The sequence below is a fragment of the Leucoraja erinacea genome, chromosome 1 (genome assembly GCF_028641065.1).
Source record: "Leucoraja erinacea ecotype New England chromosome 1, Leri_hhj_1, whole genome shotgun sequence".
Taxonomy (NCBI): domain Eukaryota; kingdom Metazoa; phylum Chordata; class Chondrichthyes; order Rajiformes; family Rajidae; genus Leucoraja; species Leucoraja erinaceus.
The window spans coordinates 7,659,403-7,685,823 of record NC_073377.1 but is presented as its reverse complement, the minus strand read 5'-3'; the positions used below and the strand labels follow the sequence as shown (position 1 = coordinate 7,685,823).

Here is a 26,421-nt window from a genome sequence, read left to right as displayed (position 1 = left end):
CTGAGTTACTCAAGCAATTTAAACCAGCATCTGCAGTTCTTTCTTACACATATATGTAATAGTTGTCAGGTTTTATTGCCATTTGGTGCCTCCATCCAGTCGTCTCGAAACCATTGTCCTTCTCCTGCTGAGCCATTTTCAACCTCCGTGCTACAAAGGACCTCAAGATCCTCCCGCAGCAGACCCTAACTACAGAAGGTAAAACCCACGGTTCTTCTTACCGGCCCCATGGCCAGCATCAGCTGCCAACTGCCTGCAACTCCTCTCCGTTTCCTGGTCTTCTTGCATCTATCCCAGGTTAGCTTGAGAAGCAAGAGAGGATTTAACACAGATCTTTACAACTTCTGTAGTCACAGGCAAGGTTGCAGAGTAATCAATGTTGTTCCTGTTTAGAAGAAGGGAGGTTGATACAATCCAGGGAATGATAGGTCAGTGAGCCTCAGGCCAATGGTAGGGAAGCTCTTGGGGCGGATTCTTCGGGATTGGATTTATTCCCAGTTTGAATGGAAAGGCCAAATTAGTTACAGTCAGCATGGCTTTGTATGCAGCAGGTAGTGTCTTACTAACTTGATTGAGTTTTTGATGAGATGACAAAGTTGATCGATGAGGGTTAGAAATTTTAGTAAGGAATTTGATAAAATCCCCCATGGTAGGATGATCCAGAAGATTAATAGTCAATAGACAATAGGTGCAGGAGTAGGCCATTCGGCCCTTCGAGCCTGCACCACCATTCAATGTGATCATGGCTGATCATTCACAATCAGTACCCCGTTCCTACCTTCTCCCCATATCCCCTGAGACTGCTATCTTTAAGAGCCCTATCTAGCTTTCTCTTGAAAGTATCCAGCGAACCGGCCTCCACCACCCTCTGAGGCAGTGAATTCCACAAACTCACAACTCTCTGTGCGAAAAAGAATTAAGATGCACGGCATTCATAGTGACATGGCTGTATAGATTTAGAGTTGCCTTTAGAGTTGTCATAGTAAGTAAGTAAACTCAGTTGTTGACAACCTCCTGGAGAACTGTGACGTACTATATATGTAAGAGACTTTCTTAGCAAAGCAAGACTTGGACAAACTCAATTATCTTAATGACAACTTTCATGGGGCTGGGGCGTCTACAACTGACCTTGGCATGGGAATAGTCAGAGGTAGGTCACAACGACAAGGAATTTGTTATCCTGAATGTATATACACCCTACGAATGCCATCAGAATGAGGATGAATATTTAAATAGACCTGCTTTCATCTATTCTTTCATTCAAAACAATAATTATTGTAGTGTATATGTCATTTGGGATATGAATGCAGATATCTCAGATAGGAACTCGTTAATTTACCAATCATATGGCTCAGTTCTGTCACGATAATAAATTAATATTGTCAAGTAAAGTGCTTTTACCTACAGATAGTTATACTTTTATTAGTGAGGCCTGGCACACCACATCATGGCTGGACCACTGTATTAGTACAACTGATGCACATGCCTCATTGGGGTGTATGAGCATTCTGTACGGGGCAGCAATGACTGATCATATACCTGTTGCTATGACAATAAATGTTGAACACATACCTGTGGTATCCAGAGATAGAAATAGCTTTAATGCAGAAAAACTGGACTGGTCACGCTTACAAAGGAAGACATCCTGGCCTATTATGCCCATACAGATAAATCCTTAAGCAATATTCATCTACCTAAAGATGCAATAATATGTAGTAATGTTAATTGTAGATATGAAGCACAGGAGAGATATCTGCTCCATGTATAATGATATAGTAAGCTCTTTATATGTAGGGTGTAAGCCTTACTGCAAGAATAAAAATAAGGCACATAACATCAGGCCTGGCAGGAATACGTATGTAGCTGAGTAACATGCTGAAGCCCGTGAAGCCACCAAATCATGGGTTATGGCAGGTAGACCCAGCCAGGGGCCTGTGTTTGAGCACAAGAAGCTCACTAATGCAAGGTATAAGTATGCTGTTCGCTTCATCTGTAAAAATGAGCAAGCTATGAGGGCTGATTCCATGGCTAAGAAGCTGCTAAGTAACAATGCTACAGATTTTTGGAAGGAAGTGAGAGCTCTTAACAGTTGCAAAACATCTCTACCATCCACTCCGGAACAGCTAATATCGTAGAGTTATGGCGACAACATTATAGCACTTTATTCATCTGTGTCCAAGGTGACTTGTATAGGGTGGACAATATTGAGAGTAATGACTCGATGGCGATTATGTCACATGAGGTGTATCATGCCATGAACAAGCTGTCCAACAACAAAGCAAGTGGCTTGGATCATATTTCTGCTGAACATCTTAAGTATGCGAGTATGAGGATAGCTCCTCTCCTTGCTATTTGTTTTATTGGCTTTATGATTCATGGCTTGTTACCAGACTCAATGTTGTCTGTCCTGTTAGTGCCGGTCATTAAGGACAAAGCTGGTAAAGTAGGCAGCCTAAATAATTACAGGCCCATAGCTTTAGCCAGCATATTGTCAAAAGTTTTAGAAAGAGTCCTGCTGGATAGAATAAATGAGTTTGTTAACTCCACAGATAACCAGTTTGGCTTTAAAGCTAAACATGGCACTAACTTATGCATATATGCCCTAAAGGAGATTGTAAACAAATATAGAGCCAAAAACTCTTCGATCCTTATGTGCTTTATTGATGCTTCCAAAGCCTTTGACCGTGGTAATCAGAAAGCTGTTTGGTAAATTGAGTCAAAGAGGAGTGCCTGAATACATTGTTAGAATTCTGGCCTACTGGTATGCCCACCAAACTATGCAAATAAAATGGGGCAATAGGGCTCAGCCCCATTAGGGGTTAGCAATGATGTTAGACAAGTGAGAATTTTGTCCCCAGTCCTTTTTAATCTATATATTGATGATCTGTTTAAACAATTGAATGCCTGTAACACTGGATGCATGATTGGTAATATTTTAGTGAACCATATTATGTATGCAGATGATCTTGTGGTCTTTAGTCCATCTAGCGTTGGTCTCCAGCAGCTCCTTACTATATGTTCTGTGTATGGTGTGGAACATGACATTAAATATAATGCTAGTAAGAGTGTTATTGTGATCTGTAGAACCAACGGGTTAAATGTCTAAAATTTTAAATTGTCTTGACAATAATCTTAGTGTCTGTAATAAGGTAAAATATCTAGGGCATATTATTACAGAACCAATGACAGATGAGGATATTTATAGGCAACGACACATGCTGTATGTACGGGCAAATATTCTCTTGCGTAAATTTGGTGTGTGTGCAGATGTGGTGAAGATGTCGCTATTTAGAGCATACTGCACACCACTCTACACTGCGCACCTATGGTCAAACTATGGAAAGACAAGTTTGCAGAGACTAAAGGTGGCATATAACCACCTAAGGGACAGAGGTTTAAGGGTAACTTCTTTACTCAGAGAGTGGTAGCGGTGTGGAATGAGCTTCCAATGGAAGTGGTGGCGGCATGTTCGTTGGTATCATTTAAAAATAAATTGGATAGGCATATGGATGAGAAGAGAATGGAGGGTTATGGTATGAGTGCAGGCAGGTGGGACTAAGGGAAAAAAATATTGTTCGGCACGGACTTGTAGGGCCGAGATGGCCTGTTTCCGTGCTGTAATTGTTATATGGTTTTATATGGTTATAACGATGCCATGAGAACACTGTTAAGGAAACCTAGATGGTGTAGTGCCAGTAATATGTTTGTGGTTGCAGGAGTCAGTACTTTAGAAGCTATCCTATGAAATCATATGCATAAATTCATTTGCAGGATAAATGACTCTAAAAATGTAATTATTGTAGCCTTGTCAAACATAAGGGTTTAGCACTACACGCTACAAATCCAAGTTGTGGAGACACTGGTATCGTTGTCTCGTTGTAGGACATTGATCATTCATTCAATCTGTATTTTTAACTTATGTATTGTGTTTTTAAAAATATATAATTTATGATGCTTTTAACATATAACATATAACAATTACAGCACGGAAACAGGCCATCTCGACCCTTCTAATCCGTGCCGAACACATAATCTACCCTAGTCCCATATACCTGCGCTCAGACCATAACCCTCCATTCCCTTCCCATCCATATAACTATCCAATTTATTTTTAAATGATAAAAACGAACCTGCCTCCACCACCTTCACTGGAAGCTCATTCCACACAGCCACCACTCTCTGAGTAAAGAAGTTCCCCCTCATGTTACCCCTAAACTTCTGTCCCTTAATTTTCAAGTCATGTCCCCTTGTTTGAATCTTCCCTACTCTCAGTGGGAAAAGCTTTTCCACGTCAACTCTGTCTATCCCTCTCATCATTTTAAAAACTTCTATCGTCCCCCCTTAACCTTCTGCGCTCCAAAGAATAAAGCCCTAACTTGTTCAACCTTTCTCTGTAACTTAGTTGCTGAAACCCAGGCAACATTCTAGTAAATCTCCTCTGTACTCTCTCTATTTTGTTGACTCTCTCTATTTTGTTGACAATTCTATTTTATAAGTAATATACTAAGATTTTATATGTACTTTATATATTTTTTATATGCAATGCATTTTTTTTAAATGTAATGTTGCCCCTTGTCTGGACCTCGAGTCCGTAATAAAGTTTATAATGTTTAAAATCAACTCGCATTGAAACCAAAGTGCTTTACATAGAAGAAATAATTAAGTTTCCGTGCATCCATAGAAAAATTAAAAAAAGAAAAATGACACAACACATTATAGAATTCAACATGAACGTCCCCCCACAACAGAATCACATTTTTCCAGTGGGGAAAGGCATCAGAAAGTTCAGTCCTCTTCCTCTGTGATCACCCGAGGTCGGGGCCTATAGTCATAGAAGAGTGTTTTGGTGGAAGGGCAGTGTTCTGGCTGCTGGTGTGTAAATTCGACGTAAATGTAGATGGATTACTTTGTAAGTTTGCAGCCAACACCTTTGATTGATGGAGTGCAGGCAATGAGGCTGTCAAAGTGTACAGTGTGATATAGATCAACTATAGAAATGGGTGGAGAAATCGCAGATGGAGTGTAATCCAAGTATGGGTGTTGCACTGTGAAATAAATGCAAGAGGAAGATAGAAAGTGCCCTCCGTGATGTTTGGGACGAAGACCATTCATTTATTTATTTGCCTCTGTATTCCACAATGTGATATTTGTATTATAAAAAATCACATGTGGTTAAAATGCACTTTGTCAGATTATAATAAAGGCCATTTTTATACATTTTGGTTTCACTATGTAGAAATTACAGCAGTGTTTATATATAATCCCCCCATTTCAGGGCACCATAATGTTTGGGACACAGCAATATCATGGAAATCAACTATAAAAATAGTGGAGGTGGAGAGGCTGTTCAGAAGACAGAAAAGCCAGAAATTTCCAAGACCACACAATGTTTCCCCCTCTACTCTCAAGCTCTGTGTCGAACAACTGGCACCTGCAAACCTGTAGTCTCTGCCTGCTTCAAAGTCTCCGCGAGTGTCCCTGTACCCAAAAAGGCAAGGATTACTAGTCTTAATGACTACAGACCTGTCGCACTGACCTCTGTAGTCATGAAGATCCTTGAAAGGCTTGTGCTGGCCAAGCTGAAAAATATCAACCCCCCTGCTGGACCCTCTGCAGTTTGCATATCGGGCCAATAGATCTGTGGATGACGCAGTCAACCTAGGCCTGCACTTCATCCTCCAGCACTAGACCGCCAGGGGACCTATGCCTGGATTTTGTTTGCTGATTTTAACTCTGCATTCAACATCATTGTGCCAGAGCTACTACACTCCAAACTTTCCAAGTTGACTGTGCCTGAACCCCTCTGTCAGTGGATCACCAGCTTCCTGACAGCAAGAAGCAGCATGTGAGGCTGGGAAAGCACAACTCGGATCAGCAGACTTTCAGCATAGGAGCACCGCAAGGCTGCGTACTCTCCCCTCTCCTCTACACCAATGACTGCACCTCCACTGACTCCTCTGTCAAGCTTCTCAAGTTTGCAGACAACACAACCCTGATTGGACAGATCCAGGATAGAAACATAGAAAATGGGTGCAGGAGTAGGCCATTCGGCCCTTCGAGCCTGCACCGCCATTCAATATGATCATGGCTGATCATCCAATTCAGTATCCTGTACCTTCTCTCCATACCCCCTGATACCTTTAGCCACAAGGGCCACATCTAACTCCCTCTTAAAGATAGCCAATGAACTGGCCTCAACTACCTCCTGTGGCAGAGAATTCCAGATTCACCACTCTCTGTGTGAAAAATGTTTTTCTCATCTCGCAGATGGGGAGGAATCTGCCCATAGACAGGAAGTGACGCGGCTGGTGTCCTGGTGTCATCGCAACAACCTGGAGCTCAATGATCTTAAGACAGTGGAATTGATTGTAAACTTTAGGAGAGCCCCTCACCCCACTCCACTCACCTTTCAACAACACCACAGTCACATCTGTGGAGTCTTTTAAGTTCCTAGGAGCCATCATCTCCAAGGACTTTAAATGGGGGGCCACCATCAACTCCACAGTCAAAAAGGCACAGCTGAGGAAACACAATCTGCCACAGGAAATGATGGTCCAATTCTATATGGCCATCGTAGAGTCTGTCCTCGCCTTCTCCATCATGGTCTGGTTTGGCTCAGGCATCAAGCACGATATCCGAGGCTGCAGCGAATCGTCTGATCAGCTGAGAAGGTTATTGGCTGCAACCTTCCCTCCATTGACGAACTGTACACTGCAAGGGCCAGGAAGTGAGCGGGTAAGATCATCTCTGGCCCCTCTCACCCTGGCCACAAACTCTTTGAATCACTTCCCTCTGGAAGGTGACTCCGGACTGTCAAAGCCGCCACAACCAGACATAAAAATAGCTTTTTTTCCCACGAGTAGTAGCTCTACTCAATAACCAAAAATCTGTAGCCCCCTTTTGCTCTGGTATTTTATTTGATTCACATGTTTAATCGATAATGTTTTATTATTAATGATTAATGTTTTATGTGTCATTCCTAATTGTCACTGTATGTCATGTTGTCACTTGTGGGCGCAGTACCAAGGCAAATTCCTTGTATGTGAATACTTGGCCAATAAACTTATTCATTCATTCGGCATCTGTCCTGGATGTTCACAGAACGCTTTCTGTGAAACATTGGTTAGTTTATAAAATAAACTTGGTGGTATGACAGGTCAGCAATAATCACTTTCAATTTATATTTTGATACTTTGTTTACATAGTCATTGTTGGCAATGTGAAATAAATGCTTCATATTTAGCTACTCAAGTACTTATCAAGATATGAACTACGACAACAGGTTACTCATGTTGCAGCCCTGTGCAGTGAAATGTCAAAAAATCTTCAAACTTGTAATTAAAATGTGTCTATTAATTTATTCATAACAAAGAGAAACAAATGAACTTTTTTGGTAATGAGCACATTTATTCTGATTATAGTTTTAGCTTTGTCATTGTCCCAAAATACCGAAGTTTCAAGAGTCAGGGATTCAGACAATACCTATTTCCAGTAGTGCAATCAGTGATATCAGAATTACTGACAATAGGCAGCTGACATTAAATCCATTTAACATATAATAAATTGTCATAGTCTATCTACTGAATGCACTATTAGTGAACTTGATAAACAGCCGTGTCATGTTTCCCAAATGTGATATGACCAAAATCTCAATAACTTAATGGGACTGTGCACTGTATGGTATACAGGTCATATTGCAAGTTATTTTATCCAATCAATGACCCAATCTTGGATTATCTAACAAGTGCTCCTAAACTACTAAAAGATAAAATTAAAAAAAAATTCCACCAAATTTTCTCCTCATCATAAAAAAATAAATACAGGTTAAGAAATTGCAGTTATTTGTACAGTTTAAGAAAAAATATAATTGTTAGGAGCGAATAACTAACTAAAGACATTTATCAACTATTCTTTTTAAAACAATTATTAATTTTAAAACTAAATCGAGATTTTTTTAAAACCATAATCTGATTATTTTTGGTCCAGATTAGACACAAATGATAATGTGAATCACTGAACTCTTCTTCCTCTCTATCCCACCGCCCTCTTGTGCAACTTACTAGAATTCAGATCACCTTTATGCACAAAGGTGAATGTTAACTGGGAAAATAAAACTAGGAAATGGGGCAGCAGTGACTCAAGGATGATGGTAAATCCCAGACAAATCTTTCACATGTTTGAAACATCCAACAGAGTATTTCAGTTACTTTTCACTTCTTAAGACAGAAGCTCAAACAAGTAGATTTAAAAAACATATATAACAAATAATCCAATACGCTTCAAGTTACAGCTCATATGTACAGTACACAGTGGCTTTGGCTAAAGAATATTCTTTTATATTGTCCTATCAAGAATTTATTTCCAAATTTATTTCTCAAAGCCCATACATTTTTTAAAAATTCGTACAGAACTTTATAACAAGTCCCATGTATTTTTAATGCAAAAACAGTTGAGAGATGTGTTCATTGTACAAGACCATGGTTACTTATAACTAAACCTGGACATTACACAGATTTTGGGATATGTGGAAAAATAATACAGGTAGGATATCCAGTACTTTTCAGTTCAGCCAGTGTAGGCTCCACACCAAAAAAAAGCTTTTTTTAAAAGCAGTATTTTCTTATTGTATTCCCTTTACAGGTCAGCATTTTTACTATATAGTAGCGCATTAAGCGTTTGTGAACACGCTTTGGCTATCTACACAACTCAATAAAGTACTGTTTCTACCTCAAATCAGATAAATAAAATGGTATGAGATTGAAAATATAAAGTGTACAGTTATAAAGTGTACAATTACTAAGTTGTTAAATGCCTGAGAAGGAGAATGTTCCAAGTGAATGGCATTACATCTAAATGGCACTGATCAGTTAATGACAGAAGGCTATTCCAAACTTGATTACTTATAGCTGAGATAACAGAAAGCACTGGCAACAGCAAATTGGATTCAAGGGCAGCAACTGATCAACACCACCGATTTTGTAATGGCGACTTTAAAAAAAATCCAGTCCACCACCTTTGAATTCAATGAATACCCTTTGAAGCAGCTACTAAATAAATTTAATCAACATTAATCCAAACATCAGGCCACGTTACTCAATAAAATTGCTTAAATGAGACTAATATGCTGTTTGCTACATTAAAAAAATCTCAAGCTAATATGAAAGCCTTATTGTACCAACCTCTAAAACCAATAAGATATGTACACTGGTTTTGGTATATTAACAAATAGAATATTACAAAAATTACGAAGGCCATTTTTCACTTGAAGTTGGCATAATCTGAAAATGCATCAATGTACTCTTGCACAACCTTGTAGCAGAATTCATACTGTTCCTGTAGAAGGAAATAACAATGATCAACATTTGTAATATTTTAGACATATTATCAACCAAAACATTCAACTAGTTTTTAAAGTATATTTGTAATTATAAATCTCAAGTAAAAGAATACTAAAATTAAGATTGATGATATGACAACCTCCAACATTTATTAATTACATTACACAATAGTGAAGATACGTTTGATCACATTTCACTAAAGGTGTTGCTGTTGTGAAGTGACAAGTTGAAGATTAGCACTCTTCCAATGAGGTGTAGACCAATCAGGGAAACAAAGTCTGCAAACGTGAACAGCACAGACTTGTGTTGTGCAAAATCCCAAATGGCTGGTTCAATATATCAGACAGAAACATCAGTATACCAGATGTCTAATAATCTTTCAATCACAACAAAGACACTGTTCTGTAGAACATTTTTTGAAACGGAGGAAAAATACAAGTTGGTTGGTCCCAAAGAAATGTCTTGACTTAGTCTGAAAGATTGGTAGTATTTATTTTTTCCTTCAAAGTCAAAGTCAAAATCGAAGTCAATTTTATTAGTCACATGCACCCGAAAGTGCGGTGAAATGATATGTTTACTTGATACGTTTGACATTATCTGATATAAAAGTGTGCAGATGTCTATTGAATACTGATCAGATTCAGAGTGGTATGGCAGAAACTGTCCTTTGTCCCACTACATTCACACATATGTTAGCTTGTATATATGAATCCCATTTGCCTGCAGGACTGTAACCTTCTGTGCCCTGCCTATTCAGGGTGTTTGTATAAATGGTGCTTAAAGGCTCTGATTCCAACACTTTGTCTGGCAGCAATTTTCAGATATCAACCAGTCTATGTAAACACAACTTATCCCTCAGATCCCTTTCAAAACTCCTTCCTCTCACATTAAACCTATCCCGACTTGTTGATACCAATAACACGGTACACATTTTTTTGCAATCTGCATCTATGTCTCTCATAATCAAACATACTCTTATCGGGTCACTCCTCCGCCTCTATCATACGAGAGAAAATACTTAGATTTGTCAGGATTATATTCCATCTTCCAACGCTCCACCCAACTTTCTAAGTGACCAATATCCTGCTGCAGACTTGAACAACTATCCACAACACCACCAACTTTCATGTTATCCACAAACTCACTATCAGAGCACCCACATTCATTTTCAAATCATTAATATACTTCATAAACAGCAATGGTTTCAGCATTGATCCCTGCAGAACTCCACAAATCACAGGCTTCCAATCAGAAACATCCTTCCACCCTCTGCCTCCAATAACCAAGCTAATATTGGATCCAATTAGCTAGCATGCCATGGATCCCTTGTGTCTTAACCTACTAAATCAGACTACTGTGTCAAATGTCTTACAAATGCCTACTGTGTCAAATGTCTGGGGTACACAGTTGACGTGGAAAAGCTTTTCCCACTGAGAGTAGGGAAGATTCAAACAAGGGGACATGACTTGAGAATTAAGGGACTGAAGTTTAGGGGTAACATGAGGGGGAACTTATTTACTCAGAGAGTGGTAGCTGTGTGGAATGAGCTTCCAGTGAAGGTGGTGGAGGCAGGTTCGTTTTTATCATTTAAAAATAAATTGGATAGTTATATGGATGGGAAGGGAATGGAGGGTTACGGTCTGAGCGCAGGTATATGGGACTAGGGGAGATTATGTGTTCGGCACGGACTAGAAGGGTCGAGATGGCCTGTTTCCGTGCTGTAATTGTTATATGGTTATATGGTTAAATGCCCCATCTACCACCTGCCTTCATCAATAACTTTGTTACCTCCACAAAAACAAATCTGTCAAGGTAGTGAGGCAGGAATTTCCCCCATGTTGACTATCCCTCATCAGTCCTTGCCTTTCCAAATGCACATAAATTCTGTCCCTTGGAATTTTCTCTACCACCATCATAAAACGAATTGGCTTGTAGTTACCATGTTCCCTTCATAAATAAATGAACATCATTAGCCCTCATCCAGTCTTCTAATACTTGCCTCTGGTTAAAGAAGATGCAAAAATCTTCATCAGGTCCCCAGCAACCTTTGTTTCCCAGGACATTTGGGGATTGATCTCACTCAGCCCTGGGTACTTGTCCACAAGTATGCAACTCAAGATATTATCATCCCACAGGGACGATCAAAGAAGATGCAATTAAGTCCAAGAAAAACTCAACCATTATTTGCTAGGCTTTGCCACAGGAGAGAAAATGGCAGCTCCACTCACTCAAACAACATCCTGCTCACCAGACTCAAAGACCTCGGCATTGAAGGCTCTGCACTCAGCTGGCTCCGTTCCTACCTTTCCAACAGATCCCACTTCATCTCTTTCCACAACCACACCTCTGCTACAGCCACAGTCACTCAAGGCGTTCCCCAAGGTTCCGTACTCGGCCCCCTCCTCTTCATCATCTACATCCTCCCCCTTGGTCAGATACTCCGCCACTTCAACCTGGACTTCCAGTTACGCTGATGACACCCAGATCTACCTCGGCACCAAATCTCCCCACAACCCCCCCTCTCCCATATCAATTCCTGTTTGTCAGCTATAAAAACGTGGATGCAACATAATTTCCTCAAACTCAACAGCGATAAGACAGAATTCCTCCTCATAGGCTCCAAAGCCACACTCAGCAAAATCAATAACCCCACTCTCACCATCGACGGCACCACTGTCTCCCCATCTTCCAAATCCCGCAACCTTGGCGTGATCTTTGATTCCACCCTCTCCCTTGAGCCTCACATCCGCCATGTCATTAAAACCTCCTTCTTTCATCTCCGCAACATCGCCAAACTCAGACCCTCTCTCACACCTCCCGCTGCTGACAGACTCATCCATGCCTTCATCTCCTCCTGACTGGACTACTGCAACTCACTTCTCCTTGGCATCAGCTCCACCTACATCAACCGACTCCAACTGGTCCAGAACGCAGCCGCCCGACTCATCACCCACACCAAATCCTGGCATCACATCACTCCAGTCCTCAAACAACTTCACTGGCTTCCCATCTCCCACCGGATCAACTACAAAATCCTGATCCTCGCCTACAAAGCCCTCCACCATCTGGCCCCCCCATATCTCACTCCCCCTCCCCCTACCAACCCTCACGGTCCCTCAGATCCACATCAGCTGGTCTCCTCTCCATCCACAAGTCCAACCTCCGCAGTTTTGGGGACAGAGCCTTCTCCAGCGCAGCTCCCAGGCTCTGGAACTCCCTCCCCCAACTGATCCGCAATTCCGTATCCCTCACCATCTTCCAGTCCCGCCTCAAGACCCATCTCTTCACCTCTGCCTATCCTTAGCCCCACGTCCCCCTCCCTTTTCTTCTGTGCATTAATTGCCTCATATTGTGTTTTGTATTGAATTTTGTCTTTACTTTGTGTACTAGTCATATCTCTACTATTTATTTAATTCCCCTTACATGTTTTTCCTCTACCTGATAAATTTTTGTAAGGTGTCCTTGAGACTCTTGAAAGGCGCCCATAAATAAAATTTATTATTATTATTATTATCATACATTTGATTTGGAGTCAAACTCTATTAAAAAAATGTAATTAATTGTAACTTAGTTACGGTAATATTAATATCCAGTTATTGTAATTTAATAGCTAAGAGTTAACAAAAGGAGCAACACAACATTCAAGCATATAATGGGAATTTACCCATATGCCTTGATTTGCAGGTCAAAATACTAGACCACTATAATAAAGGTATTAAAATCCACAAAAATATTTGCCACGTCATTTAACGTAGACGTCAAGCCTGCATCTTGTTTATCGGGAAAAGGGGGAAATGCTAATAAGTACCAAAGTTCACATATCATTAAGAAAATTAAGTTTGGAGTCTTTTACACCATTTTCAAATGTTTCTGAGCCCAATTAAAGTTAATTTGGCCACAATTTCTGTCCTTGTGTATCAAACCACCACTGTTGTTAAGTTCACAGCACTTACCAGTGTCTGCACCATGTGTGGTCTCTGTAACCGTAGACTCTTTACTGTCTGAAATACATCCAGGATACCTTCAGCCTTCACTCTTTCCAAAACAGTACTCAAGGCGCAGAAAGTTCCTGTTCTTCCAGCTCCAGCACTGTGAGAATATGAAGTTTGCATTGTAACTTTGGCAAAATACTGATTTATAATGGAAGGTGCATGCTAAAGCCATTTAATTTATTTTAGTTTTTTTTAATTTAGAGATAAAGCGTGGAAACAGGCCCTTCCCCCACCAAGTCCATGCCGATCAGACATCCCCGCACAGTAATACTATCCTACACAAACTAGGGACAATTTACAATTTTACCTAAGCCAATTAACCTACAAACCTGTACGTCTTTGGAGTGTGGGAGGAAACCAGGGCACCCATAGAAAACCCACGTAGGTCACGGGGAGAATGTACAAACTCCGTACAGACAGCTTGGTCGGGATCAAATCCGATCTGGCGCTCTAAAGCAGCAAATCTACCGCTACACCACTTGTCCTGTCAATATCTTTAACCACTTCCCTTTGTCCATCTCCACAAGCATGCAACTCACTGCAAATTGCTTATTGTTGTACATACAGCTTATTAGAAATGATTGACGTATGACTTAATCTGATCTTAAACTATTCTCTTATTCGTGATGAAGAAACAAGGAATTGCAGATGCCAGTTTACCAGGGAAAGAAACAAAATGCAGTGGTAACTCAACATGTCAGACTGAGTCCTGGAGAACATGGTTAGGTGACGTTTTGGGTTGGGACCCTTCATCAGACTCAAGAACTCTCTGACTTCAGAGTCCGAAGAAGGATCCCGACCCGAAACGTCACCTAACCATGTTCTCCAGGACTATTCAGACGGTAGGCGGCGCGACTCTCGTGAGCAGCGGCCTCTGCAGCCCGTCTGCGTTTTTATTATTTTTTGTCTATGTTTTTATGTAGTTTTTTTTGTTATTTTTGGGTTGGGGTGTGTGTGGGGGGGTGGGGGTAGGGTGGGAGGGAGGGGGGTAACTTTTAAATCTCTCCCTGCACGGGAGACCCGACCTTTTCTTTGTCGGGTCTCCGTTGTCGTTGGGGCTGCAACGGGGAGCGGCCTCCAACAGGAAGACCGGGGGCTCTGGTGCCAACTACTCACCTCACCGTCGCGGAGCTGGCCGAGTCCAGAGCGGGTGGAGCGGTGGTGGAGCGCTGCTGCGGCCCGACCTCCAGAGATTCGGAGGCTGCAACTGCGGGTCTGGCGGACGGCGGCACCGGGAGCCCGCGGGTCCCTGGAGGGAGACCGCTTTTCAGGGCTCCCGCAATGGCGACTTCTCCCGCCCGAGTTGCAGGGTTGAAGAGCTCCTGGAGCGGGGCCTTACAGCACCGCCCCGCGCGGCTTAGCAATGGTCGCGGGACGTGCGAGCACACGCCGGGGGCTCTAACATCAAGAACCCGGTGTGCGACCTTGCATCACCCGGCGTGGCTTTAATGGCCGCGGGACAATCGCCATTGCCAGCCGGGGGGCTTTGACTTTGACTCTGACATCGGGGGGGGGGAGTGCAGTGGAGAGATAAGTTTTAAAGTTTTTTTGGCCTTCCATCACAGCGATGTGATGGATGTTTATGTAAATTATGTTGTGTCTTGGGTCTATTTGTTTGTAATGTATGGCTGCAGAAACGTCATTTCGTTTGGACCTCAAGGGGTCCAAATGACAAATAAATTGAATCTTGAATCTTGAATCACATGTCACGTATTTTTATGCTCAACTCTCTTTTGCCTTTATTTCATTTGAAATGCACCTGATTATTTGGCACGTGGAACAGTTGCAGGTTGCACTTGATTTACGGCCCACAAAACAAGCATGGCCACAAGCATCTCCCTTTGTTCATCCATGAGTATACTATTTTTCAGCAGGAGTAGCTCAGTCAGCTCCTCAGGCCTGTCATGCCATTTTATAAGATGACCAGTGACAGGTACATGGATACAATAGGTTTAGAAGGATAGAGGCCAAATGCAGACTGATGAGACTAATGTAGATGGGGCATGTTGATCGGCATGTTTCCATGCTGTATGGCTCTATGATTCTTTGCAGTCCCTTACCATCTAGATGTCTCTTCTCTATATAACTAAAAGTCTTTATCTTATGTGTGTGTGTGTGTGTGTAAGAGAGTGGGGGAGTGAGTGAGTGAGTGAGTGAGTGAGAAAATCTGGTTAATTCCCATCTTCTTCCAAACATCCTACTCACATTTTTCCCCATGGTGGCGATAAACATCTTTCCGTCGCATTTCCACCAATATTTCTGGTTATTAATCATTGAAAATTTTAAAACAGCCAAAGCTGCCTTCTCACAGACAGCTTCCAGCCTTCTCAGTGATGTCACAATGCCTCTCACATTGCACCAATCACAATGGACTCTCAAGCTGGCTGCCAACTGCCACAATGACATCACAATGGGTGAGTGGTGGAACATTGCTTTGGGGGAACGGGTTGCGTTGGGGAAACAGGTGAGTGGCGGAATATTGCCTTGGGGAATGGGTTGCGTTGGGGGGGACCAGGCATCCCGTGTGACTAGGACCCAACGGGTCCCACTTAGTCTAGTATATTACTAAAATTCTCATCTTGTTTGTTTGGATGTCTGTGAGTGAGTGAGATCCTGAAATTATGCCAAAACGGTACACAATAGCGTTACAATTTTTGCACCACCTTACTCACAATTGTTATGTGGTGTGTTTTCAACAAGTTTTGTTTAGATTTATGTTCTATTGTACAAATTATCACATTTTTAAGTTTACAAAATCCAATTTGAGAAAGAATGACTTGAACACTGCAGTGGCAGTTGCTGGCAGTTACAGCTATGATGTCACAATGGGATCTCATTTGCAACAATGTTGCAATCACAGAACACTGAGTCCTGGCAGAGGGAGGCTGAACAGGAGGGGGAGGGAGTGCTGGGAGAGGCAGGGGGAAGTGGAATTAGAATTTTCTTTTAAGTCCTGGCAGCAAGTCCTTGCATTTGTTTTTAAAGTTTAAAAAGAGGGAGGATGAAAAGAAGGGATGTTGGGGGATAAGGTGAAATGAGCCGCCCCAGAGCAGTTGAGGGCTATGGGTGAGTGGTGCAATAATGCGTTGCGAATCGGGTTGCATTGGGGGAATGGGTGAGTGGTGGAATATTGCGTTGGGGGAACGGGTTGCGTTTGGGGACAACATCTCCCGTGTGACAGGACCCAGTTGGTCTAGTTTAGATTTAAAATCCGTTGCTGCCAAAATGCTCCCAGTGGTCCCACTGTATACGTCTCAACTATGTTCCAACCTCTTTATGTGTAATCAACAAACCTAACACCAAAATCTTTGGTAATATCATCCAAATCATAATTTGTCAAAAGATAATTTGTTAAAATCCTCGTCACTTGGATTTATCACTCCTATTACGTCCTAAACAATGTGCTTTTTATTTAATGGATTAACTGTGCGTAGAATATGTTAAAGATATGTGAAAAGAAAGAGATTAGTTAAAACAAATGTAGGTCCCTTGCAGTCAGAAACAGGTGAGTTGATCATGGGGAACAAGGATATGATCGGGAACAAGGATATGGCGGACCAATTGAATAACTACTTTGGTTCCGTCTTCACTAAGGAAGACATAAATAATTTGCCGGAAATAGCAGGGGACCGCGGGTCAAAGGAGTTGGAGGAATTGAGTGAAATCCAGGTTAGCCGGGAAGTGGTGTTGGGTAATTTGAATGGATTAAAGGCCGATAAATCCCCAGGGCCAGATAGGCTGCATCCCAGAGTACTTAAGGAAGTAGCTCCAGAAATAGTGGATGCATTAGTAATAATCTTTCAAAACTCTTTAGATTCTGGAGTAGTTCCTGAAGATTGGCGGGTAGCAAACGTAACCCCACTTTTTAAGAAGGGAGAGAGAGAGAAAATGGGGAATTACAGACCAGTTAGTCTAACATCGGTAGTGGGGAAACTGCTAGAGTCCGTTATTAAAGATGGGATAGCAGCACATTTGGAAAGTGGTGAAATCATTGGACAAAGTCAGCATGGATTTACGAAAGGTAAATCATGTCTGACGAATCTTATAGAACTTTTCGAGGATGTAACTAGTAGCGTGGATAGGGGAGAACCAGTGGATGTGGTGTATCTGGACTTCCAGAAGGCTTTCGACAAGGTCCCACATAAGAGATTAGTATACAAACCTAAAGCACAAGGCATTGGGGGTTCAGTATTGATGTGGATAGAGAACTGGCTGGCAAACAGGAAGCAAAGAGTAGGAGTAAACGGGTCCTTTTCACAATGGCAGGCAGTGACTAGTGGGGTACCGCAAGGCTCAGTGCTGGGACCCCAGCTATTTACAATATATATTAATGATCTGGATGAGGGAATTGAAGGCAATATCTCCAAGTTTGCGGATGACACTAAGCTGGGGGGCAGTGTTAGCTGTGAGGAGGATGCTAGGAGACTGCAAGGTGGCTTGGATAGGCTGGGTGAGTGGGCAAATGTTTGGCAGATGCAGTATAATGTGGATAAATGTGAGGTTATCCATTTTGGTGGCAAAAACGGGAAAGCAGACTATTATCTAAATGGTGGCCGATTGGGAAAGGGGGAGATGCAGCGAGACCTGGGTGTCATGGTACACCAGTCATTGAAGGTAGGCATGCAGGTGCAGCAGGCAGTAAAGAAAGCGAATGGTATGTTAGCTTTCATTGCAAAAGGATTTGAGTATAGGAGCAGGGAGGTTCTACTGCAGTTGTACAGGGTCTTGGTGAGACCACACCTGGAGTATTGTGTACAGTTTTGGTCTCCAAATCTGAAGGACATTATTGCCATAGAGGGAGTGCAGAGACGGTTCACCAGACTGATTCCTGGGATGTCAGGACTGTCTTATGAAGAAAGACTGGATAGACTTGGTTTATACTCTCTAGAATTTAGAAGATTGAGAGGGGATCTTATAGAAACTTACAAAATTCTTAAGGGGTTGGACAGGCTAGATGCAGGAAGATTGTTCCCGATGTTAGGGAAGTCCAGGACAAGGGGTCACAGCTTAAGGATAAAATCCTTTAAAACCGAGATGAGAAGAACTTTTTTCACACAGAGAGTGGTGAATCTCTGGAACTCTCTGCCACAGAGGGTAGTTGAGGCCAGTTCATTGGCTATATTTAAGAGGGATTTAGATGTGGCCCTTGTGGCTAAGGGGATCAGGGGGTATGGAGAGAAGGCAGGTACGGGATACTGAGTTGGATGATCAGCCATGATCATATTGAATGGCGGTGCAGGCTCGAAGGGCCGAATGGCCTACTCCTGCACCTAATTTCTATGTTTAAAGGCAAGACTAAAGTATAAGCGACCATGTTCGGCCAAAAGCGCCAAAAAGTCCATCATGGCTTCTCCCGAGATTTGTCACAGAAGACGGGTGGCATGGTGGCACTGTAGCAGAGTTGCTGCCTTACAGTGCCAGGTTTAACCCTAACTACGGGTGCTTGTCTGTACGGAATTAGTACATTCTCCACGTGACCTGCATGGGGTTTTTTCTGGAAGTTCCGGTTTCCTCCCATACTCCAAAAATGTACTGGTTAGTAGGCTAATTGGCTTGTTATAAATGTAAATGTAATATATGCAGGATTGTGTTAGTGTGCAGGGATCGTTGGTCAGCACGGACTCGGTGGACAAAAGGCCCGTTTCCGCACTGTATCTCTAAAACTAAACTAAAAAGGCAGTCTTTGCACAATAGCAAGAACCAGTTAAGACCAATTGAACCAGCAAAATTATAGAATGAGGCAATAACCCAACTGCAGGACTGATGTGTAAGAAGGAACTGCAGGTGCTGGTTTAAACCGAAGATGGACACAAAAAACTGGAGTAACTCAGCAGGACAGGCAGCATCTCTGGAGAGAAGAAAAAAGGGAAACAAGAGATATAGATGGTGATGTGATGGTGATAAAGAACAATGAATGAAAGATATGTAAAAAAAGTAATGATGATAAAGGAAACAGGCCTTTGTAAGGTTTTTGTAGGGTGAAAATGAGAAGCTAGTGTGACGTGGGTGGGGGAGGGATAGAGCAAGAGGGAATGCCGGGGCTACCTGAAGCGACATAAATCAATATTCATACCACTGCCCAAGCAGCCCAAGCAAAACATGAGACGCTGCTCCTCCAATTTGCCTTTAGCCTCACTCTGACAATGGAGGAGACCGAAGACAGAAAGGTCTGTGTCGGAATGGGAAGGAGAATTAAAGTGTCCAGCAACCGGGAGATCAGGTAGGTTTAGGTGGGCTGAGCGAAGGTGTTCCGCGAAACGATAGCCCAGTCTGCGTTTGGTTTCGCCGATGTATAAGAATCCACATTTTGAACAACGGATACAGTAGATGAGTTTGGAGGAGGTACAAGTGAACCTCTGCCTAACCTGAAAGGACTGTTGGGGTCCCTGGACAGAGTCGAGGGTGGAGGTATAGCGACAGGTTGTGCATCTTCTGCGGTTGCATGGGAACGTACCTGGGGAGCGCGTGGTTTGGGTGGGAAGGGATGAGTTAACCAGCACTGATGATTTATTCTAGAGATCTCAACATGGCTATAATAAATTAATGAAAAATTATGTTAAAAGCAAACATTTCAGTAGCTTTTGGCTTACCTGCAATGCACGGTGATTGGATGATTTCCTGACTGTTGCTGTTGCTTTTGCACTGCTGCGATCAGGTTGATCATTCCTTTACCATCAGCAGGAATACCCACCTCAGGCCAACCATGGAAGTGAAACTGCCTGATCTGGCGAATTTTGTTTTCCTTGAGAGTAAGAAATAGACTACATGTTAACAGATAGTTTTGAACTCTTAAAGTGTAATTGAGGTATGCAACATGGAAACGGCTGGCCCAACTCATCCATGCCAATCAAGTTGCCTAATTGAATAAGTCCCACTTGCTGCGCCTGGCCTTTATCCCTGCAAACCTTTCCTATCCATGTGACTGTCAGTTTTATTTAGAAGTTGTAACTGTACCTGCCATTGCCACCTCCTCTGGCAAGTTAATTCATATACGCATGACCCTCTGTGTGAAAATGTTGCCCCCTCAGGTCTCTTTCAGTATCCCCCATCATTGTAAACCAATGCTCTTTAGTTTTAGACTTACTTTCCCCAGGGAAGATGCTGTGGCTATTTACCTTATCTAAACCCCTCATGGTTTTATATAACTTTATGAGGTCACTATTCAGCTTCCTCCAATCCAGGGAAAAAAAGACCCAGTAAATCTAACATCTCCTTGTATAACTTAAACGCTCTAGACCCGGTAACATCTTGGTAAATCTTGTTCGTACTATTTCCAGTTTAATGCCATTCTTCCTATAGCAGTGTGACCAGGACCCTATTACTCCAAACTTGGTATTACTAATATGTTGTACAGCTGTACTTAATAACCTGACCGATGAAAATAAGCCATATGCCTTTTTCACCACACTGTCCACCTGTGTCAGACTTCCATGGACCTATGCATCTATACCACTAACTATCCAGCCCAGTTTAACATGTGGTACATTGTTAAAGGCCTTGCTCAAGTTCCACTAGACAATATGTACTACACCACCCTATTCAATCTGGAAGTTAAGCATTGCACCCATCTCAGTCAACATTGATGGTGCAGAAATAGAGACAGTCGAAAGCTTCAAGTTCCTAGTAATAAATAGGATTACTAGGAACTAATTTGTAAATAAGTAATTTGTCCTGGACCAGCCACATAGAATCTATGCCCAAGCACATGACTCTACTTTAGAAGTCAAACATGTCCCCAACAACCGTCCTCTCATCAGCTAGAGTGCGATGCTGACCTCCCATATACCTTATTGAAGACCTTTGAACTACCTTTAATCTGACTTTATCTGCCACAAAATGTCGTACCTTTTCATAGCGAAAGGATTTGAGTATAGGAGCAAGGAGGTCCTACTGCAGTTGTACAGGGCCCTGGTGAGACCACACCTGGAGTATTGTGTGCAGTTTTGGTCCCCTAATTTGTGGAAGGACATTCTTGCTATTGAGGGAGTGCAGCGTAGGTCCACCAGGTTAATTCCCAGGATGGCGGGACTGATATATGATAAAAGAATGGGTCGACTGGGCTTGTATTCATTGGAATTTACAAGGACGAGAGGGGATCTTATAGAAACATATAAAATTCTTCATGGATTGGACAGGCTAGGTGCAGGAAAAATGTTCCCGATGTTGGGGGAGTCCAGAACCAGGGGTCACAGTTTAAGAATAAGGGGTAGGCCACTTAGGACTGAGATGAGGAAAAACATTTTCACCCAGAGTTGTGAATCTGTGGAATTCTCTGCCACAGAAGGCAGTGGAGGCCAATCCACTGGATGTTTTCAAGAGAGTTAGATTTAGCTCTCAGGGCTAACGGAATCAAGGGATCTGGGAAAAAAAGCAGGCACCCGGTACTGATTTGGATGATCAGCCATGATCATATTGATAGTTCAAAGGGCCAAATAGCCTATTCCTGCACCTCTTTTCTATGTTATCTCGGCTTGATTGCATTCATATATAGTATTTTCTGACTGGATAGCAGATAAACCAATGTAGCCTTGGTACACATGGCAATAATAATAAACTAACTAATTAATGCTCTTTATATCTCGTCAAATATAAATCAACTGGTATGTTTTCACGTGCACACAGCCATCACTAGACTATCACTAATTAGTCCATGCTTATGCAAATACCTATAAATCCTGTCTCACAGAATGCCCTTTAATAACTTATTCACTTCTAATGTAAGGCTCACCAGACTAGTTCCTAGTTTTTTTCTTGGAGCCTTTCTTAAACAGACGCAAGGCATTAGTCATCCGTCAAGACTTTAAGCACCTCACCTATGATTATTCATGAGACAAATATTTCTGCCAGAGGCTCTGTCATTTCTTCCCTCGCTTCCCACTATACCGAGGATACACTTGATCAGGTCCTGGAGATTTATCTATTTTAATACATTTGAAGAGCACCAGCACATCCTCTTCGGTATAGACAATAGACAATAAACAATAGACAACAGGTGCAGGAGTAGGCCATTCGGCCCTTTGAGCCAGCACCACCATTTAATGTGACCAGGGCTGATATCCACAATCAGTACCCCGTTCTTGCCTTCTCGCCATATTGGTCCCCTAATTTGAGGAAGAACATTCTTACTATTGAGGGAGTGCAGCGTGGGTTTACAAAGTTAATTCCCAGGATAGCGGGATTGTCATATGCTGAGAGAATGGAGCAGCTGGGCTTGTACACTCTGGAGTTTAGAAGGATGAGAGGATATCTCATTGAAACATATTAGATTGTTAAGGGCTTGGACACACTAGAGGTAGGAAACATGTTCCCGATGTTGGGGGATTCCAGAACTAGGGGCCACAGTTTAAGAATAAGGAGTAAGCCATTTAGAACGGAGACGAGGAAACACTTTTTCTCACAGAGAGCGGTGAGTCTGTGGAATTCTGCCTCAGAGGGCGGTGGAGGCAGGTTCTCTGGATGCTTTCAAGAGAGAGCTAGATAGGGCTCTTAAAAATAGCGGAGTCAGGTGATATGGGGAGAAGGCAGGAACGGAGTACTGATTGTGGATGATCAGCCATGATCACATTGAATGGCGGTGCTCGCTCGAAGGGCCAAATGGCCTGCTCCTGCACCTATTGTCTATTTGATAAGGTTCTTCAAGATATGCTGCTCTGGAAGATTAGATAAGGGTGGCAAAATTTGCGTGTTAATAAAGGTGCGTGTTGCTGGAAACTTATGGCAGAATTGTACTGTTCTATGTTTCATATAAAATAACATAAATTGGAGCTTACCCGTGTGTTAGTTACCAGTAGTTCACGCACTGTGTAACTTTCACTTTCCTCTTCCTTCTTTATTTCAATAGAAGTATCACCATAGGAGACTGATCCTTCTGATGGCCAATACTGTGCACATTTTTCCTGTAGAGATACAAAACTAAATGAATATAAAATAAGGTGATTCTTTTAGTTTGGCTTTTGCCCACCAAATGAATTAAAGTTATTAATTTTGTGGACAGAAGCCAAGTGTTTTCCCCATCTGGGTCAGGCAATTGCACCAATGGCTCTGTTACCACTGGCTTACCAGTTAGCATAAATTAAGAAACCTAATGGAGACACAAGGAAGTGCAGATTCAGATGTTTGTGCAAAACACAAGGTGCTGGAAGAACTCAGCAGGTTGCGCAGCATCTGAGAGGGAATGGTCGGGTGATATTTCAGGTCGGGACCTTTCTTCAGACTAAGAAACACAAGATTGATAATGCATTTAAAAATGTCAAATTATCTGTTTAATTGACATATTTTGAACCGTAAGTACATACCTGGCCTCTTTCTTCCAATTCTGTTAACATTACAATGGAACAAGACTTCCATTCCCAAATCATTCTCCAGAAATCTTCTAATGTATGCTGAAGAGGTCCCTGGCTGGCTATGTATGAATCTTTCTGTCGATATCCCTAGGAACATAAATAAAGTAGCTTTATAGTGTTTGCCAACATTCAAAGAAATTCCATTATAAAAGCAGGTTGAATGACATATCTCACTGCTTAAAATTATCTTCAATATTTATACCAACAATAGTCTCCAGGGTAAATCTAAATTACAAGTTTTGACTTACAATACTTAGTTAATGCGAACATTGTTACATCACAAGTGAGCTTGTTTCCTCTAGAGCAGAAAAGGCAGAGGTGAATTGGACTGAGGAGTTTTGTATACACTATCTCAGATGGAGGCAGAGACTCTTACAACATTATCTCGATGAGACATTGAATCGCCAAGGCAGTGAAGCTATGGACCCAGTTCTGATAAAGATGATTATAAATGGGTACTTGCTGGCCAGAATGGATGAGAGGGGGTGGGAGGCCAAAGGGCCTGATTGTGCTACAACCCTCAAATAATCTCCACTGCTGTACTTCAAATATTGCCATTGATAGTCAATAATTCTTGACTTCTTTTGTAGATAAAATATGCTGTTGGAAAATAAACCCGTGACTTCATGACAATTTAGTTTAATTAACCTTTATCTGAATAATTCCTTCAACAAAACAAGTATTCATAAACACATGCTTGACGTTTGAGGTCAAAATCGGTATTTTGTGTAATATATCTGCAAAATACAGAAGGAATAAAAGAAATAACAATTCAACAAATTAAAAAAAAAATTTAAATTAGACTAAGAAGTCACTAATATTTTGGTAAAAGGGCAACTAACTTCTTGGGTGTACTTTGATGAAACATGGACTTGATAGACCTCATGTGCTGCACTAATTTCACCACATTTGTGGTATGGGTGTTCTACCAAACATTATCATGAAATGTAAGTTTTGTTCTGCAGTAGATGCGGTATGTTTATGGAAATCTACTTTATCATCTCAGTATAAAAATGGTGAAAATCTAAGGAATTAATTCAGGTAAAAGCAAGCCTAATTTCACATTCAATGCTACCGGCTTTCATATGAAAATAAGAGAAACTTTACTTTGTAAACTGCAATTTAACATTAGAGATACTGTATTTGCTTATTTCTAAACACTTACATCAATAAATGATGCATTTACATAATCTGTGTTCTCTTCGCCTCTCTTCACAGGAATGATAACTCGATTAAACTCATCTGCAACAACATGGTAAGAAAAATGTCAGCGTCATTGTAACATGCATTAAACTCAACACAATTCAATCAAAAAAATACTTATTATACAAATTTTATTTTCATTAATTTTTATTAATTGCTGTGGATGTTGACCCGGGAAAGAATGCTGAGTCTTGCAGTAGATTTGGAAAATGCTGAAACAGGATTTCTATTGCCCAGAAGTGACTCCTCTAAGTAGACCATTTTTCACGTGTAATTAGGAAAGCCAAATTATTTTGCATGGTAGACCATGTGTTTGTGTCAGGTTTGAGGTCGGCACCTTCCATGCCATTTTCCTCAGCTGGCCAAATGTTCTGCTGCCACACAATGATGCCAAATTCATCAGATAAGGAACATGGTCCGTTCTTTCTAGGATCTAGTTGTGGACCTTTATATCTTTATTGCTCCAAGAAATTTTGGAGGAGAGGGGGTGGGGTGGTGGTTCAGCAGAGATAAGCTGGTATTGATCTTTGTTTTGCAATATGTTTACTCTAAGGTACAAAAACCAAAATGCTGAAGGAACTCAGCAGGGTAACATAAAAAGTTCCTTCAACAGCTCGTTTTTGGATGGCACGGATAAGCAACATTTCAGATCGGAACCATTCTTCAGTGCTTTCAAAGGTCCTACCATTTTTTTTTTAATGTGTCTTAACCTCCGTAATTTTTTAGGATTATACAGTGCATTCAGAAAGTATTCAGATCCCTGCACTTTTCCCACATTTTGTTACGTTACAGCCTTATTCTGAAAAGGATTACATTCATTTTTTTTATCATCAATCTACACAATACCTCAAAATAAAAAAGAGAAAAGTGGTGCTTAGAAATGTTTGCAAAGTAATTAAAAAGTAATTAAAAAGAAACTGAAATAACACATTTACATATAGTATTCAGACCCTTTGCTATGACACTCAAAATTGAGCTTTTCCCATTGATTATCCTTGAGATGTTTCTACAACTTGATTGGAGTCCACCAGTGGTAAATTAAATTAATTGGACATGATTAGGAAAAGCACACACCTGTCAAAACAAGGTCCCACAGTTGACAGTGCATGTCAGAGCAAAAACCAAGCCATGATGATGAAGGAATTGTCCATAGACCTCCAAGACAGGATTGTGTCGAGACACAGATCTGGGGAAGGGTATAAATCAATGTATGCAGTATTGCAGGTCCCGAAGAGCACAGTGGCCTCCGTCCTTCTTAAATAGAAGAACTTGGGAACCACCAGAACTCTTCATAGATGTGGCCGCCCGGCCAAACTGAGCAATCGGGGGAGAAGGGCCTTGGTCAGGGAGGTGACCAAGATCCCGATGGTCACTCTGACAGGGCTCTGGAGTTCCTTTGTGGAGATGGGAGAAACTTCCAGAAGGACAACTATATCATCAGCACTCCACCAATCAAGCCTTTATGGTAGTGTCCAGACGGAAGCCATTCCTCAGTAAAAGGCACATGACAGTCTGCTTGGAGTTTGCCAAAAGGCACCTAAACAA

General features: G+C 41.6%; 1 protein-coding gene across 6 annotated transcripts in view; it reads right to left on the bottom strand.

Moving 5' to 3' along the window:
- Positions 1-7,343: 7,343 nt before the first annotated feature.
- Positions 7,344-26,421, bottom strand: part of LOC129703520 (receptor-type tyrosine-protein phosphatase alpha-like) — a 240,343-nt gene continuing 221,265 nt past the window's right edge. For all 6 annotated transcript variants that reach the window (XM_055646099.1, XM_055646254.1, XM_055646178.1 and 3 more), the window contains 6 exons: positions 24,839-24,915; positions 23,626-23,760; positions 23,101-23,226; positions 19,921-20,072; positions 13,292-13,427; positions 7,344-9,333 (listed from right to left, as the gene is read on the bottom strand). In XM_055646099.1, coding sequence (XP_055502074.1) covers positions 9,259-9,333; positions 13,292-13,427; positions 19,921-20,072; positions 23,101-23,226; positions 23,626-23,760; positions 24,839-24,915 — 701 coding nt within the window. In that variant the 3' untranslated portion in view covers positions 7,344-9,258. The remainder of the gene's footprint in view (positions 9,334-13,291; positions 13,428-19,920; positions 20,073-23,100; positions 23,227-23,625; positions 23,761-24,838; positions 24,916-26,421) is intronic.